This window comes from Pseudorca crassidens, chromosome 11 (assembly GCF_039906515.1).
Source record: "Pseudorca crassidens isolate mPseCra1 chromosome 11, mPseCra1.hap1, whole genome shotgun sequence".
Taxonomy (NCBI): Eukaryota; Metazoa; Chordata; class Mammalia; order Artiodactyla; family Delphinidae; genus Pseudorca; species Pseudorca crassidens.
The window spans coordinates 43,164,148-43,183,225 of NC_090306.1; the positions used below are offsets into that span (position 1 = coordinate 43,164,148).

The 19,078-nt window shown below is 37.3% G+C and overlaps 2 protein-coding genes across 2 annotated transcripts in view; both read left to right on the top strand.

Annotated features, from left to right (window-relative positions):
* Nucleotides 1-1,303, top strand: part of LOC137201881 (cytochrome c-like) — a 41,113-nt gene extending 39,810 nt beyond the window's left edge. Inside the window, exon 2 of the mRNA XM_067696432.1 lies at nucleotides 1,163-1,303. The gene's annotated coding sequence lies outside the window, so the exon portion shown is untranslated. The remainder of the gene's footprint in view (nucleotides 1-1,162) is intronic.
* The window catches only part of SPATS2 (spermatogenesis associated serine rich 2), a 75,181-nt gene continuing 57,401 nt past the window's right edge, over nucleotides 1,299-19,078 (top strand). Inside the window, exon 1 of the mRNA XM_067696425.1 lies at nucleotides 1,299-1,433. Within this exon, the coding sequence (XP_067552526.1) occupies nucleotides 1,409-1,433 (25 nt within the window). The 5' untranslated portion in view covers nucleotides 1,299-1,408. The remainder of the gene's footprint in view (nucleotides 1,434-19,078) is intronic.

A 19,078-nucleotide genomic window follows, 5' to 3' on the forward strand; every position in this document is an offset into this window, starting at 1 on the left:
AATATGGAAAAGAAAGCATTTGTATCTTTGCAACTTATAAAAGCTTTCTGTAGTATTGACTAATCCAAATTTTGATGTTTGAGTTTTCCTTATCAAATTAAATTCCCCTTATCCTGTCCCCTTCCCACTCACCCCCTCCCCACCCCAAGTGTCTTGCAACTATATGTGAGCTGGGAAACTTGAGGAGCGGTTAGATAAAGGAAATTCTAGAAGAACAGAAAAGACCCTTGATTTGGACAGGAAGAGCAGGTGGTAAGAGAGATCTTAGGGAATGATAAGAAGTAATTATTTTAGTCTGTGAGGCAGAGATGGGGATAAGATTTTTTTTATAACTTTATTGGAGTATAATTGCTTTACAATGTTGTGTTAGTTTCTGCTGTACAACGAAGTGAATCAGCTATAAGTATACATATATCCCCATGTCCCCTCCCTCTTGCGTCTCCCTCCCACCCTCCCTATCCGACCCCTCTAGGTGGTCACAGAGCATCGAGCTGATCTCCCTGTGCTATGCAGCAGCTTCCCACTAGCTGTCTGTTTTACATTTGGTAGTGTATATATGTCAGTGCTACTCTCGCACTTTGTCCCAGCTTCCCCTTCCCCCCTCCACGTCCTCAAGTCCATTCTCTACATCTGTGTCTTTATTCCTGCCCTGCCACTAGGTTCATCAGTACCATTTTTTTAGACTCAATATATGTGTATTAGCATACGGTATTTGTTTTTCTCTTTCTGACTTACTTCACTCTGTATGACAGACTCTAGGTCCATCCACCTGTTACGTTCCTTTTTATGGACACTTAGGTTGGGGATAAGATTTTGAGTTAGATACAAGCTAAGAAGAATAAGAAAACATGCTTTCTGAACTAAGAAGATGGTTTGATTCTAAGAATAATGTTTCTTAAAGAGCAAAATATTGCTTGTTTTTAAGGTTTACAGTGATTTCTTATTTTTTGAGAAATTTTTTTTAAAATTGAAGTATAGTTGATTTAAAATGTTGTGTTAATTAAAATATTGCTTTTTATAACTATATTCTTTCTAGAGTACTTTCTTTTAATAACTAGTTTCATTTAGAAAAAGTAGAAAATAAAGCCTGTGGATATCTCTTAGAAATTTTGTACAACTGTTACTCTAATAGTGAATATGTGTGTGTGTGTTTTCCCCCCAGAATCTCCCTGGAAAAAGAGACATGAATGTCTGCAATGATATTTCCTGACAAGAAGTTGATACGAGAGAAGAAAAGGAGATCGACAGCTAGTGAACAGAATTTTGAATAACCAGGATTTTTATATTTATCACCTCCAACTACAGCCTTCTGTTGCCTGTTTTTAAATCAGAGATCACTACAATCAGAACCAAGACAAGGCAAAAGGATACTTTTCTTCTGTATTTTTTGAGACTAAAAAAAACTGAAATGTCTAGGAAACAAAACCAGAAGGGTAAGATTCCATGTGGGCATAAATTGTTAAAAGCATAGTTGTGGAGTAATGATCACCATTTCTATCTGTACATAGTTTTGAGTGTTTTGAGTGATGTCATGCTTTTCCTCACCTAGTGCAATACTACTGATAGTTATAACTTATCTTTCTGTCATGACTGCACAATTAATTTTAGAAGAGTATGGAACATTCACAGCTTTATCTGTTGTGCCTTTAACTACCTAAGGATTTGTGGATATTAGATTATAGCTTTTTGTGTTACTAGTTTGTGAGTTAATTCATATAACAATTGCTTTTCTACTCTTATAAACTTATTAATATACTTTTAGGAAAGCCAAATGCATCTTGAAAGTGCACTTTTTGGAGAGTGAACATATGTTATAAGGGGTAGGAGATAACTTACTACAGGATATTCTATATCCTGTGAGCTGATGTTTCTTCGGAGGCAGGAAATGAAGCAAGAGTAAATGCTTCTAGTCATCGATTCCTTCTTTAGCTTTCTTTCTGGGATTATGACTCTAGCTTTTTGTATAAAGTAAAATATAAGTTGCAAAGAGTCAAGAAATATCAAGAGTACTTATAAGGAGGAAGGGACAACAAAGATGATGAAGTCACTTTTTCAGCTTTCCAAGAATAGCTGTGAAAATGTAAAGGGACAAATAGCACTAGAACTGTCACACATAACTGGAATATGTTTGTTAAAAGAATGACCATAGCTATCCTGGATTTTTTTCCCCTCAATTTAAAGTTAATGTTCTTTAATTCAAAACAAAGCTGTAGACCCAGGTCTCACGTGTTAAATATGAAGGAAATGCTTAAAAAAATGTTTTAATGGAGTATAGTTTATTTACAATGTTGTGTTGGTGTCAAGTGTACAGCAAAGCGATTCAGGTATATACAGACACACACACACACATGCATACCTACTATTCTTTTCCATTAGGTCATTATAAGATATTGAGTATAGTTCCCTGTGCTATAATTAGGTCCTGTAGTTTACCTGTTTTATAGGTATAGTAGTGTGTATCTGTTAATCCCAAACTCCTAATTTATCTCTCCCCACCACTATCCCCTTTGGGAACCATAAGTTAGTTTTCTACGTATGTGAGTCTATTTCTGTTTTGTAAATAAGTTCATTGTATCATTTTTTTAGATTCTACATAGAAGTGATATCATACGCTATTTGTCTTTCTCTGACTTACTTCACTTAGTATGATAATCTCTAGGTCCATCCATGTTGCTGCAAATGACATTATTTCATTCTTTTTTTATGGCTGAGTAGTATTCCATTGTGTGTGTGTGTGTGTGTATCACATCTTTTTTATCCATTCATCTGTTGATGGACATTTAGGTTGAAGGAAATGCTTTTAAACTTAATTTTGACTGGCCAAATCAAAAATCTCATTATACGAAAACAATATACCACAGCTGCTTGTGGTTTTGAAAGCTGTAGTTTCATTGTATAGAAAACCTGTATAAAGAAAATCTGAGATCTAAGGAATGGTTAGATTACTAAAGAAGCTGAACTCTTCTGTGGAGTGAGACTTATCAACTGAAAAGTTTTTAAAATTTCATCTAAAAAGTTGAATGTTTAATTTTTCCTTAAAAAGTTGACTTCAGATTGCTTTGACCTTTTAAAAACTATAGAGTCTTTGTTTATTTCATGCCTGTGTTGTTCCAGAGCTATAAAAGAGTATCATTGCTTTCTATAACTGCTATCCAGTTGCTGTAAAATGAATATAAATTTTAGATCACATCATAGGCATTAAGTGCTAACAAATTTCGATTGAACGTAGCCTAGATTTACACTTAGTTGAAACAAAAGAAAGCTTGTATGTTGTTAGGACTTTCTCTGAAACAAATATATACATATATATAACTGATATTTGAACTCCCCAAAATACAAAATACTTATAAAATTCTATCTCATTTAATTCATTTATATATTTAAAATTTCATAGTTTTGGGTTTTATTAGTCCAAATAATTATACTCACTTTATCAGCTTAGTTAAAATACATTAAAAAGATAGATACTATGGTAGTTTCTGTTCTGTAGTGACAACTCATTTACTAAGTGTCATTTTGTAATGAGTTATGTTTTTATTCCACAGTAGACCATGTTTCCATATTTTCCTATATCAGTAATACTGGTAAATTTCTTATTTAATGCAATATTTAGTGGAGTTAAACTTGTATGGCTTAAATTAAGGTCAATTTCAGCTGCAGCCATTGATTGCTCTAAGCCTTTTAGCCAACACCTGGCAGAAGTCAGATCAGTGCTTCTCAAAGTATGATCTGTGAACTAGAGAAATATTTTTAAATGGAGACTGTTTAGAAACTTTTATTTTTTTGATGTTGACCATTTTTAAAGTCTTTATTGAATTTATTACAATATTGCTTCTGTTTTATGTTTTGTTTTTTTGGCCGCGAGGCATGTGGGATCTTAGCTCCCCGACCAGGGATTGAACCAGCACCCCCTGTATTGGAAGGTGAAGTCCCAACCACTGGACCCCCAGGGAAGTCCCTAGAAACTCTTTTATAGTGATTTGACAGTGCTGTAACATCCAGACCCTTTCAAAACAGTTTTATTGAGGTATAATTTAAAACTATAAAATTCATCAATTATAAATGGACAATGTTATTATTTTTAGTAAAAAAAAAATTTTTGGCCTTGCCATGAGGCTTACAGGATCTTAGTTCCCCGACCAGGGATTGAACCCAGGCCCTCGGCAGTGAAAGCACTGAGTCGTAACCACTGGACTGCCAGGGAATATCCTGTTTTTAGTAAATTTATGCAGTTGTGCAACCATCACCACAATCCTATTTTAAAACACCTTCCTCACCCCCAAAATTTACTCTTACCTGTTTACAATCAATTCCTGCTTTCAACCCCAGGCAAACACTGATCTACTTTCTGTGTCTTTAGTTTTGCCTTTTCTAGAGATTTCATATAAACAGATGAATACAATATGGTTTTGTGTCTGGTTTCTTTCACTTAGTGCAATGTTTTTGAGGTTCCTTAATGTTTTTTAATGTATCAGTAGCTTGCCCTTTTTTACTGCTGAGTAGCGTTAAGGTATAAAAAGGAAAAACCCTGTTTCTTTTTACACTCTGCTACTCATGATGTTTGTGTGACCAGAAGTGTGGATGTTCTTCCCACATTGACCAATTCTCTGATACCAGCTGGGCGTCCCTACAATCCAATTCAATTCTGACACTGTCTACTTGGAGTTAGCGTTAGATCCCACAGGTTAAGGGCTCAGTCCCTCAAGACTGCTCCCACTTCAGACACCAATCATGAGTAGTGGATTCCCAAGTTATCCACCCCTCTGTCCAACTTGGCTACAAACGGGTGGTTTCCACGACCCCCTCCTCAGGTTCAGTAATTTGCTATAATGCTCACAGAACTCAGGGAAACACTTACTACTTTTACTGGTTTATATACATAGAAGAGAATGTGATAAAGAATACAGATGAACAGCCAGATGAAGAGGTATATAGGGTGAGGTCTGGAAGGGTGCCCAGTGCAGGAGCTTCTGTCTCCATGAAGTTGAGCTGTATTACCCTCCTAGCACATGGATGGGTTCAATAACCTGGAAGCTCTCTGAACCCCATACTTAAGAGATTTTTTTCAAGGTTTTATCACATAAATGTGATTGAGTATTATTAACTCATCTCTAACTCCTCTCTTTTCCCTTACCCAACGGATGGGTGTGGGACTGAAAGTTCCAAGCCTTAATTATGGCTTGATCTTTCTGGTGACCATGCCTCCATCCTGAAGCTGTCCAGGAACCCACCAAGTTGCTTTCTTAGAACTAAAGATGCTCCTATCACCCAGGAAATTTCAAGGCATTTGTGATCTCTTAGGAACTGGAGTCAAATACCAAATATTAGAACAGAAGGTGCTCCTAGCACCTTTACAGCTTAGGGAGTTACAAAGGTTTTAGGAGTCCTTAGCCAGGAACTGGGGATGAAGACCAAAATATTTATTTCTTCTTATACTACAATATCACAGGTTGTATCACATTTTGTTTATCCATTTACCAGTTGATTATTCATTTGGATTATTTCCAGTCTTGACTATTATGAACAATTATAAATTATGAACATTTGCTTACAAGTCTTTGTGTGGACATATGTTTTTGTTTCTCTTGGAGAAATACCTAGGAGCAGAATTGGTTAATTTTCAAAGAAATTGCCATGCCAGACTGTTTTCCGAAGTGGCTGACCATTTTATAATGCCACCAGCAATAAATGTTGGTTTTGGATGCTTCATATCCTTGCCAGCACTTGGTATGGTGGCTTTTTTATTATAGCTCTTTTACTAGGTGTGTACTGATATTTCATTGTGGTTTTGATTTGTACTTCCTTAAGGACTGATAATGTTGACTATTTCTTCATGTGATTATTAGCCATTTGTATATCTTTTTGGGTGAAATGTCTATTTAAATTCTTTATTCATTTTTACAAATTGGGTTGTAGGTCTTCTTCCCCCCCACACAATTTTTTTTTAATTGAGGTATAGTTGATTTATAATATTATATAAATTTCAGGTGTACAACATAGTGATTCACAATTTTTTGTGTGTGTGATTCACGATTTTTAAAGGTTATACTCCATTTATAGTTGTAAGAATTTTTTATTCTGAATACAAGTCCATTATCAGGTACATGATTTGCAAATATATTTATATATTTTCCCAGTCTGTGATTTGTTTTTTCATTTTCTTAATGGTGTCTTCCCACCGCTCCACCCCCCCCACCCCACCCCCGCACCATGTGGCTTGTGGGATCTTAGTTCGCTGACGAGGGATCGAACCTGGTCCCTTGGCAGTGAAAGCGCAGAGTTCTAACTACTGGACCGCCAGGGAATTCCCAATGGTGTCTTTTTAAAAGTGAAAGTTTTTAATTTTGATAAAACCCAGTTTATCTTTTCTTAAAGTATAGTATAATAAGTAAGGTGTAGAGTAAATCCTCCAACCTTTCTTCCCCCAAAGCTTTATTGGCTATCCTGGTTTCTTTATGTTTCCTTAGAAATTTATAATCAGCTTGTCAATTCATACAAAAATATCTGCTTGGAATCTGATAGAGGTTGCATTAATCAATAGATCAATTTGTGGAGAATTGTTATCTTAACAATAGTGAGCTTTCAATTCATGAATATAGCATATCTCTACATTTATTTAGATCTTACTTTCTCTCCGTAATGTTTTATAGATTTAAGCGAACAGACCTTGCAGTTCCTTTGTTGAGTTTGTTCCTAAGTAATTTATTCTTTTTTTAATTTTGGTTGCACCAGGTCTTAGTTGCAGCAGGTAGTCTCCTTAGTTGCAGCTTGCTGGCTCCTTAGTTGTGGCACATGAACTCTTAGTTGGGGCATGCATATGGGATCTAGTTCCCTGACCAGGGCTTGAACCCGCGTCCCCTGAATTGGAAGTCGGATGCTTAACCACTGCGCCACCAGGGAAGTCCCAGTAATTTATTCTTTTTGATGCTGTTGTGAGTGAGACATTTGATTTTTGTTGTTGTTAAACTCACTTATTAGTTCAAGTAGTTTTTAGTTGATAACTTAGATTTTCAATATATAATGCTGTGTCCTCTGTGAATAAAGTTCGTTTTCCTCCTCTCTTCCATTCTAGATGACTGTAATTTCTTTTTTCTTGCCTTTTGCATGGGCTTGAACTTCCAGTATATTGTTGAAAAGAAGTGTGAGGGCAGGCATCTTTGCCTTGTTCTCACTCTTGAGGAGAAGCATTTAGTCTTTTACCATTAAGTATGATGGTACCTGTAGGTTTTTCCTAGATGCCCTTTATCAGTTTGAAGAAGTTCCTCTCTCTTCTTATCTTGCACCTTGCTGAGTTTTTACATGAATGGGTATTGGGATTTTGTCAGATGGTTTTTATGCATCTATTTCAGTGGTTCTCAAACAGGGATGATTTTGCTGCCTAGGGGATATATGGCAATGTCTGGAGACATTTTTAGTGGTCACAGCTTGGGGCTAGGGTTCTGTTGGCATCTAGTGGATTTAGGTCCAGGATGCTGTAAACATTCTGCACTACACAGGACAGCTCCACACAACAAAGATGTGCTTGGCTTTATTTAAAGTGTCAATACTGCTGAAGTTGAGAAACTCTGATCTATTGTTATGATCATGTGTTTTTGTCCTTTATTTATATAGAGCATTATATTAATTAATTTTCATATGTTAAACCAATTCTGCATTCCTGGTATGAATCCCACTTGGTCATAGTATGTATCTTTTTTTATGTTACTGGTTTCTGTTTGTCATAGATTTCTACACCTGTATTCATGAGAGATATTGGTCTGTAGTTTTCCATTCTTGTGATGTGTTTGTCTAGTATATGATTTGTTCTGGAGAATATGCCATGTGTGCTTTAAAAGAATGTGTATTGATTTGTTTTTGGGTGGAGTGTTCTATCTATGTCAGTTAGGTTGGGTGATCATGATGTTCAAGTCATCTATATCCTTACTAATTTTCTGTTTACTTGTTCTGTCATTTACTAAGAGAACAGTATAGAAATCTTCAGCTGTAATTGTTGAATTGTGTATTGTTCCTTTCTACTCTGTCAGTTTTTTTTTCGTTTGTTTTTGTTTTTGTTTTTTGCAGTACGCGAGCCTCTCACTGTTGTGGCCTCTCCCGTTGCGGAGTACAGGCTCCGGACGCGCAGGCTCAGCGGCCGTGGCTCACGGGCCTAGCCGCTCCGCGGCATGTGGGATGTTCCCATACCGGGACACGAACCCGTATCCCCTGCATCAGCAGGCAGACTCTCAACCACTGCACCACCAGGGAAACCCTATTCTGTCAGTTTTTAATTCACATATTTTAGGACTCTGTTATTAAGTGTATATAGATTAATAATTGTTATATTCTGCTGATGTATTGATTTTCTTATCATTACAAAATGTTCTTTTTATCTCTAGTAATATATTTAAAGTTTTAGTTTTTCTGCTAGTAATATAGCCGTTCCAGCTCTCTTACAGTTACTGTTTTCAGGGAATATATTTTTCATCCTTTTACTTTCAATCTGTTTGTGTCTTGGAGTCTATGGGGTGTCTCTTGTAGGCACCATATAGTTAGATCTTGCTTTTTATCTAGTCTAACAACTCTACATTTTGATTATTTAGTCCTTCACATTGAAAGTATTTATCAGTATGATTGGGTTTATGCCTGCCATCTGTTGTTTTCTATATGTCTCATTTTTATTCCTTTGTTACTCCTTTATTTCCTTCTTTTGTGTTAAACATATTTTTTAGTGTTTTTTTTGTTTGTTTGTTTGTTTTTGGCTGCGTTGGGTCTTCGTTGCTGCACGCAGGCTTTCTCTAGTTGCGGCAAGAAGGGGCTACTCTTCGTTGTGGTGCGCAGGCTTCTCATTGCAGAGGCTTCTCTTGTTGCGGAGCATGGGCTGTAGCTGCACGGGTTTCAGTAGTTGTGAACAGGCTCAGTAGTTGTGGCGCACGGGCTTAGTTGCTCTGCGGCATGTGGGTTCTTCCCGGAGCAGGGATTGAACCCGTGTCCCTTGCATTGGCAGGCAGATTCTTAACCACTGTACCACCAGGGAAGTCCCTCCTCTGATTTTTTTAAAGCTATTTTAAAAATAGTTATTTTATTAGTGATTGCTCTAGGTTGCAATATGCACCTTTAACTTACCACAAGCTACTTCAGGCTAATACTGACTTAATTCTGGTAAAATACAGTAACTTTGCTCTAGTATAGCCTCATTGCCTCTCCTGTTTTGTTTTGTTTTGTTTTATTCTTCTTTTTACAGGGTAATTTTATTTTATTTTGTTTTAAATTTTTATTGGAGTATAGTTGATTTACAATGTTACTTTCAGGTATACAGCAAAGTGAATCAGTTATACATATACATATATACTCTTTTTTTTTTTAGGAGATGTTACTCTTAATCTGAAAATAGTACTTCAAGACCAGTAAGAAGTACACGAATCATCTATTAAAAACATGGATAATATATTTTAAAAAGCAGTTCTCAGAAGATGAAAAGCAAATCATAAATAAACATATAACAAGCTAGTCGACCTCTTTTATACTCACAATAAGAAACTGCTTAGCCCATGGGCTTTGCAAATGTTAAATGATATAACCCAGAATTTGAGATGATGTGAAGAAACAGACTGTCTTGTTTTTACTGGCTAGAGTGTGAATTGGTTACATCAGAAGAGTAGAAGCTTTCCATGATCCTGAAAAGAGGCTTTTTAAAAAATTAATCCTTCCCTACCAGATGAGGTAGGGAATCCTTCCCTATTCTGCTGAATAATATATAAGCCCTAGTTTGTTGTCCAAACATTTGTTTGTTTCTTATTTTTTTTTAAATGCAGTAAAATAAATATGATAAACAAGCCTGGGGAACTGGCTTCAAAACGCATGGAAATCCGTGCAAGAATCACAGCAACATTTATAATCAGTTGTTGCAGACATTGAAACAAAAGCTGAGGCAAGACTCATCCTCAGAGGGCTGGAACCCAAGCCAGGCTTGTCATTTGTGACTTCCACCTTGGCCTGAGTGAAGATGTAGACACGTTGAGAATGAACAGAGTATTTTCAGTCAGAAAGACCTGAATTGGGGACCCATTTCCCTCTCAATGGGAAATAATAATAGTTTCCTTTTTTAAAATTAATTAATTAATTAATTTGGTTGCACCGGGTCTTAGTTGCATCAGGGAGGCTCCTTAGTTGTGGCAGGCATGCTCCTTAGTTGTGGTTCCAGGGCTCCTTAGTTGCAGCTCGCTGGCTCCTTTAGTTGCGGCATGTGGGCTCCTTAGTTGCGGCACATGTAATAGTTTCTATTTCATAGCAGTGTTTGAAGTTCAAGAGATGACAGTATACAGAAATAAGATATGCATATGTCATTTGTTTAGATATCATCTCATGAATAATACTATTTAACACAAAATATTTGGAGACACAGTTCTAAGGGTTTATGTATATTACCTTGTTTAATTCCTCACAAAAATACCCTCTAACGTAGTTACTTTTCTTATCTCTGTTCTACAAATGAGGAAGCTGAGGCACAGGGATATTAAATTATTTCCCCAACGCCTCAGAGCTACTAAGGACCAAATCTGGAATTTGGTGCCAGACTGGGATTTGGTATCCTTAAACAGTCTGCTATATTGCTTCACTTGCCAGGCTTACAATAATAGCTTCATAACCAGCTTAGCAAACTGCAGTTTCTCCTTCTGTTTTGTACTATTATTTTCACATATATCTATGTATGATATAACTATATATGATAATTATGACAATATCATGTTATTTATTGTTTTAAACAATCTTATACCTTTGGGAGAAATTTGGAGAAGAAAAGAGAAAAAAATATATACATAGTCTCTTTTTTTAAATTAATTAATTAATTTATTTTTGCCTGTATTGGGTCTTCGTTGCAGCGTGCGGACTTTCTCTAGTTGTGGCGAGTGGGGGCTACTCTTCGTTGCAGTGCACAGGCTTCTCATTGTGGTGGCTTCTCTTGTTGTGGAGCACGGGCTCTAGGCGCGGGGGCTTCAGTAGTTGAGGCACACGGGCTCAGTGGTTGTGGCTTGCAGGCTCTAGAGCGCAGGCTCAGTAGTTGCAGTGCACGGGCTTAGTTTCTCCGCGGCATGTGGAATCTTCCCGGACCAGGGCACGAACCCGTGTCCCCTGCATTGGCAGGCGGATTCTTGACCACTGCGCCACCAGGGAAGTCCCCATAGTCTCTTATATTTACCCAAATATTTACCATTTTGAGTACCCTTAATTCCTTCCTCTGGACTTGAGTTCCTGTCTGGTTTTATTTCCTTTCAGCCCGAAGAATTTCCTTTAGTTTTTCTTGTAGGGCAGATCTGACAGGAATGGATTCTTTTAGCCTTTTTAAAAGTCTGGAGTGTTTGTATTTTAACCTTCATCTTTGAAGGATAGTTTTGCTGGATATAGACTTCTTCTTTGACATTTTTTTTTCTTTTAGCACTTAGAATATGCCATTCCACTGAATATGTCATATTATTCTTTGTTTGTGATGAGTCATTTTTCTACTGTTGCTGTTAAGATTTTCTCCTTGTCTTTAACAGTTTGACTGTGATACAGCTTGGTATGGCCCTTTTGGGAATTTCATCAAATGTTGGCCATAATTTCATCAAAAAAATTTTTTTTTCTGCTTCTTTCATTCTCTCCTCTCCTGCTAGGAATCCTGTTATATGTATAGTGGTAAGCTTGGTGTTATCCCACAGGTGACTGAGGCTCTGTTCATTTCTCTTGTTTTTTTCCTACTTTTCAGATTGTTTAATTGCTGTTGATTTCTTTCTTTTTTTTTTTTTTTTTTTTTGGCGGTACGTGGGCCTCTCACTGTTGTGGCCTCTCCCATTGCAGAGCACAGGCTCCGGACGCGCAGGCCCAGCGGCCATGGCTCACAGGCCTAGGCACTCTGCGGCACGTGGGCTCCTCCCGGACCGGGGCACGAACCTGCGTCCCCTGCATTGGCAGGCGGACCCTCAACCACTGTGCCACTAGGGAAGCCCTGTAATTTTTATTTTTTAGCTTTGTTTTTTTATGGGTTGTCCCTGTGTCTGCAGTGTTCAGTGCTCAGCCAATGATTTGGACCAAGGTTGTGCTCAAACATCTCAAACCTATAGACTCTTATCCTCTGCTGATTGATCTGTGTGGGTTGGAGAGCACATTCAAAATTCAGACAGTTCTCAATTTTGCTTTGACTTTGACTTTCCACTGGTCTCCCCTGTACATGTACAGAGTTTCTCATTTAGTTAGGGATGTGTAGAAAGTTTATCTAGCTTTTCATTTTTCTGTTTTTTTTTTTTTGGCTGCACCATGTGGCTTGCAGGATATCAGGTCCCCAACCGGGGATGGAACCTGGGCCCTCTGCAGTGAAAGCATGGAGTCCTAACCACTGGACCGCCAGGGAATTCCCTGTCTAGCTTTTCTATGGCTCTTTCATTTCCAGGATTTCCCTGTTAAATTTCCTATTTGGGGCTTCCCTGGTGGCGCAGTGGTTGAGAGTCCGCCTGCCAATGCAGGGGACACGGGTTTGTGACCCGGTCCGGGAGGATCCCACATGCCACGGAGCGGCTGGGCCCGTGAGCCATGGCCGCTGAACCTGCGCGTCCAGAGCCTGTGCTCCGCAACGGGAGAGGCCACAACAGTGAGAGGCCTGTGTACCGCTAAAAAATAAATAAATAAATAATTTCCTATTTGTTTACCACTCAGCCAACCAAGACTCCAGCTTCAGAGTAGCAAAGCAGCAAGTTTTTCTATTCATTTCCTACTGAGTTCTGCACTTGAGCTGATGGAGCTGTGAGGTTTTGCCCTCCTCTCCAGATCAAGGTAGCTTTCTTTGGCAGTAAAGCTGCTGATTTTCATGGTTTGCCCTGCCCTGATAAAGCTGTTGTTCCCCAGGGAGCTGGAAATAGGAGAATGGGAGCAGTCCTAGGCAAGAAGGGTACAGACTCCACTGTTTTGACATAAGGCCCTGGCAGGTTCTTAGTAATTTGTTGTGTGCCTTTGGTTGATTTCCATAGCCCTGAAATGGTTGTTTTTGGCAGTTTTGTTCAGTTTAATACTTGCGTTTTAAGGAGAGGACTTGCTGAACCCTTCGTGCCATCCTAGCCCTTCAGCCCGGTTTTATTGTATTTTATAAAAGCATTGGTCCTCAAAGGATTAGAAGTTAAAACAACAGCTAGTTCTTTATCATAGATTGTTTGGCTAGCACTGAGTTAAGTAGTGGCAACAGAGGGTGGGTCTTTAGCCCTTAAATGGTCTACTGGTTCACGTGGCTTACTAGTTAACTAGGTAAGAAATGTTTCTGCCAGAAATCTCCTGTGGGCCTTACCCTTGGTTTATGTATACTGTTTGTTGGACACCTAAATGCCGAAAATCACGAGATAAACAAAAGAACCTGTGAGTAGAACCTAAGGCAAATATTTGAGAACCTATCAGGTTTATAATGTGAATTTATAGTGGAATAGATATACATAACTTTTTACATTTTTCTGACTGATCTCTGAATCCAGCACTGGATTATAGAAAACCAGCTCTAGGGGTAACCCAAGGTTGGGAATATAGGTTTAGTTGTGATTCCCACAGGTTACTAGTGTATCTTATATTATTCCTAATTGGCCTTTAGAAACTAGAGAAGGGTGAGACCAAACGTTGTAATTTTTTAAATATTTTAAGAGTACTGATTTTGTCAGATAATTTTGTCTCTCAAACTTAACCATGTATCAGAATCATCCTGGATATGGAAAAAAAAAATTCTGAATCACTATCTCTGGGGGTGGTATATTAGACTCTTTTTTAACAGTCAGGTTTGCTAATATTGTTCTAGACGTAAAAACTGTTTGCCTATCAGTGTCTAACTATATCAAGTTACAATGATAAGAGCAAATTCATAAGTAGTTTTTTTGTCGACTTCATCTTGCATTTAAATTTGGTTCTCTCTCTTCCTCTTTTCTCCTTTGTAAAACTATTCAGCTATAAAATACCTCCACATTTGATATTTAAACCTCCGAAACACTAAAACAGCTCACTCAAATTTCGTAGTTGATCATGAATGACCATTTCTTTATCCTGTGGTACTTTTCGTCTTATACGGAGGTACCTATAGGTTTCTCTGTTCCCCTCCTCTCCTCAACTTTTTTTACCTTGTAAAACTGAAATTCTGTACTCACTGAACTGTAACTCCCTATTCTCCCTTCCCCCAGCCCCTGACAGCCACCATCCTACTTTCTGTCTCTGTGAATTTGACTGCGTTGATAACTCATATAAGTGGCAGTCCCTTGGGTGAAGCAAAGAGAATAGAGCAGCTGAGAATCTGAATGCTGACAAATCCTGGAGCCAAGTGGACTGCAGTTGATATAGAAGGCCTTCTGGGGTGTGAGGGGGCACTTGTGATCCCCTATGCTCTGGGATAGGTTTGAGGTAATGTAGGTGCCTTGGTACAAGCAAACAAATTCTCTCTGGAAGAAGGTAACCTCACAAATTACTTTTACCATAAATTTTAAAAATAGAGTGTTTAGTATACAATAAAACATAATTAGAAACATGAGGCAATGAAATAATAACAATATGGAACAAGAAACGATAGAAATAGAAATGATACACAGGAGACCCAAATATTGGAATTATCCAAAACAGACTTAAAACAGCTATTCTTAAAAGGTTCAAGGAAATAAAGACAACTTGGAGAAATTCAGCAGAGAACTGGAAATCTTGAAAATCCAACAATCTTGCAAGGATCACATGAGCTAAGTTCTCAACAGAAACGATACAAGCCAGAAGACAGTGGAATGATATCTTTAAAGGGCTGAGTAAAAATAGCTGCCAGTCTACAGTTCTATACACATCATCTACAGTAAAAATATGCTTCTGGAATAAAGAGCAAATAAATGGTTTGAACAACAACAGAACACCAAAAATGAACCAAAATAGAAATCATCACTACCAGAACCCCATTGAAAAAAGTACTAAAGGTATTGAATACAGAAGAAAGACTACCCAGTTGGAAAGTTGGAGATGCAAGAAGGCACGAACAGCAATGAAAACCACAAATTTGTGGGCAAATCTAAATGAATATTGATTGTATAAAACAATAAGAATGTTTTATTAAGATTTAAAAATATATAAAGAATAATACAAAATCAATGGCCCATAAGTTTGGAGGGGCATAAGCTTTCTTGCTTTGTCAATGAAGATGGTAAAGCTACCAACTAATATTAGAATTTTCAAGTCAATAATAGATGTTATAATCTCCAGGGAAACTATTAAATTGAAAGCATAGTTACTACATGCTACAACACAGATATACTTTGAAGATATTATGCTAAGTGAAATAAGCCCATCACAAAAATATAAATACTGTCTGATTCCACCTGTATGAGGTATCTAGATTAGTAAAATTCAGAAAAACAGAAAGAAGAATGATGGTTGCCAGGGGCTGGGGGATATGGGGTGTTGTTGAATAGATAACAGAGTTTTAACTTTGCAAGATGAAAAAATTCTGGAGATCGGTTGCACAGCAATGTGAATGCATTTAACACTACTGAACCATACATTTAGAAATGGTTAAGATGGTAAATGGCTTTTTTTTTTTTACCACAATAAGAACAAAATAGTGACTAAGCAAAAAAAAACTGTTCTGGATATGGATGTATTAATATCAGCCAAAGTAGACTTTAAGGCAGAAAAGCATGATTAGGGATAAAGGAGGAGCAGTTCATAATGAAAAAGGATTTAATTTAACAGAAAAATTAATTCTAATAACAGGTTTAAAACAAAAATTGACAGAATTTAAAGAACTACACAAATTCACAGTCATAGTACATTCTTTTTTAAAAAATAATTTTTCCTCTGAATTTTGCAACTCTATCCTAAAATGACTGTTCCTCATATTAGACAATTATAAGGATACATAAAATATTTTTTAAAGTAAAAAAATAAAATAAAAATAAATTTTCAAAAATTTATTTTTTGGCTGCATTGGTTCTTTGTTGCTGAGCGTGGGCTTTTCTCTAGTTGTGGTGAGTGAGGGCTGCTCTTCGTTGTGGTGCGTGGGCTTCTCATTGTGGTGGCTTCTCTTGTTGTGGAGCACGGGCTCTAGGTGCGCAGGCTTCAGTAGTTGCAGCACACGGGCTCGGTAGTTGTGGCTCGCGGGTTCTAGGGCCCGCGCGCTTCAGTAGTTGTGGTGCGTGGGCTCAGTAGTTCTGGTTCGCGGGCTCTAGAGCACAGACTAGAGCACAGAGTAGTTGTGGTGCATGGGCTTATTTGTTGCGCGGCATGTGGGATCTTCCTGGACCAGGGATCGAACCCATGTCCCCTGTATTGGCAGGCAGATTCTTGACCACTGTGCCACCAGGGGAGTTCCAGTCATAGTACATTCTTAACACAGATCCCTTAGTAACTGATAAAACAAGCAAATGAGGGATTAATAAGGATATAAAATATTTGAATCATATGATTAGCAAATGTAATTTGCTAATATTTAATCGCCATATTTAGAACAGTACCTCCAACAACTGTTTGTTTATTACTTTCTTTTCCAGTGCATCTAGAACATTTTAAAAATTAACCATATACTGGGTCATAAAGCAAGCTGCCACAATTTTTAGATAGTTAAAATCATACAGGTTGTTATGCACACAGTACATTTAAGCTAGTTATCCAAAAGATAATTAGAAAGTCTCCAAATGTTTGAGTATTAAGAAATATTTCTAAATAACAGCTGGATCAAAAAAAGAAATCAAAATAGAAATTAGTATTTTAAACAGAAATTTATATATAAAAACTTGTAGGATACAACTAAAACCATGCTTAGAGAGAATTTTTTTTTAGCTTTAAGTGTCCAGGCATATCTCGACTGTACTTTGCTTTATTGCATTTCACAGATACTACGTTTTTTATAAATTGAAGGTTTATGTCAACCTTGTATTGTCAGATGATGGTTAATAAAGTATTTTTTAAATTAAGGTATGTACATTGATTTTTTAGACATAATTAGACATAAATGTGCATAGACTACTGCACACTTAACAGACTACAGCATAGTGTAAACATAACTTTTATATGCATTGAGAAACCAAAAAATTTGTGTGACTCACTTTATTGCAATATTCACTTTATTGCAGTGATCTGGAACTGAGCCTGCAATATCTCTGAGGTATGCCTGAAAATAGTCTGCAAATCAGTGAGCTAAGTGTCCATCTTAGGAAGTTAGGAAAAGAAAAACAAATCATCAAAAATGTAAATGAAAGGAAATAAGATGATCCATGAATAATAGAGTTCTAATATTTATGATAGTTCTTTTTCTTGCTTTATTGTAGTTGCTAGGACCACCAGTTGACTAGGAGTAGTGAAGCAAGAAAGTTAACTATGTGAGAGGATGCATGTGTTAATTATCTTGATCTTGGTAATCATTCCACAGTGTATAAGCATATCAGGTCATCACACTGTACACTTTAAATATATACAGTTATATTTGTCAGTTATTCCTCAATAAAGTTGGGAAGAATAAAGAAGTAATGAAGCAAGCATCTTGTCTTGTTTTCTGGTCTCAAAGGAAAAGCTCCCTCAGCGTTTCACCCTGTGTTGATGTTTGCTGTGGAATTTTTGTAGATACCATACATGGAAAGTCCAAAAGAATCTAAACTACTAAAATTAGTGATTTTAACAGTGTTGCTGAATATAAGATCATTTTACAAAAAGCAGTCACACCTATTTATATCAGCAATAAGTAGTTAGAAAATGAAATATAAAAATAGATGCCACTTACAACTGTACCAAAAGTATAAAGTAGAAATTTAATTAAAAATGTGTAAGAACACTATCAGAAAATGATAAAGCATTATTGAAAGAAATGAAAGAACATTTAGATAGAAGGATATACCATATTCATGGATTGGAAGACTCAACATCTTGAAGAAAACAGTCCTCCAAAATGGATTTATAGATTTAATGCAATTCCCATTAAAAAAAAAAACATTATTTCTCTGTAGCTTGACAAAGTGATTCTAAATGTATATAACAATGCAGAGTGCCAAGAATAGCCAAAGAATTCTTGATGGTCAGAGAATTTGCTGTGTCAGATGTTAAGACATTATAAAGCTACAGTAATTAGGACTATATGGGATAGGGACTTAGCTGGTGGTCTAATGGGTAAGACTCCGTGCTCCCAATGCAGGGGGCCCGGGATTGATCCCTGGTCGGGGAACTAGATCCCACACGCATGCCACAACTAAGAAGTCCGCATGCTGAAACTAAAGATCCCACATGCCGCAACTAAAAATCACACATGCCGCAACGAAGACCTGGCACAGCCCAGATGGATAGATAGATAGATAGATAGATAGATAGATAGATAGATAATTTTAAAAAGACCATGTGGGATAGCCTTAAAATAGAATCATAGACAAATGAAACACAGAGCCTAGAAACAGATCTATTCATATATGGAGTTTTGTTCATTTAAAAGGTAATACTGAAGAGCATTGAGGAAAGGATGGTCTTTTTTCTGTTAGTTCTGAGACATTTAGAAATCCATGTGGAAAAAATATATAACTCTTGTTCCTTACTTTACTGCGTACCTATAAATCAATTCCAAGGTTTAGGTTATAGACCCAAATGTGAATGGCAAGATAACAAAGCTCATAAATGATAATTTAGAAGAATATCTTCGGGCTTCCCTGGTGGTGCAGTGGTTAGGAATCCGCCTGCCATTGCAGGGGACATGGGCTCGAGCCTTGGTCCGGGTGGATCCCACATGCCGTGGAGCACCTAAGCCCGTGCATCACAACTACTGAGCCTGTGCTTTAGAGCCCGCGGGCCACAACTACTGAGCCCACCTGCGACAACTACTGAAGCCCGTGTGCTTAGAGCCCGTGCTCTGCAGCAAGAGAGGCCACTGCAACGAGAAGTCCATGCACTGCAACGAAGAGTAACCCCAACTCGCCACAACTGGAGAAACCCACGTGCGGCAACGAAGACCCAATGCAACCATAAATAAATAAATAAATAAATTTATTAAAAAGAAGAATATCTTCAAGACCTAAGAATAAGAAAGACTGTTTTTTTGTTGTTGTTACTTTTTTCCTTAATAGCATTTTTAAAGTGTTTTAATAGACTATTTTTT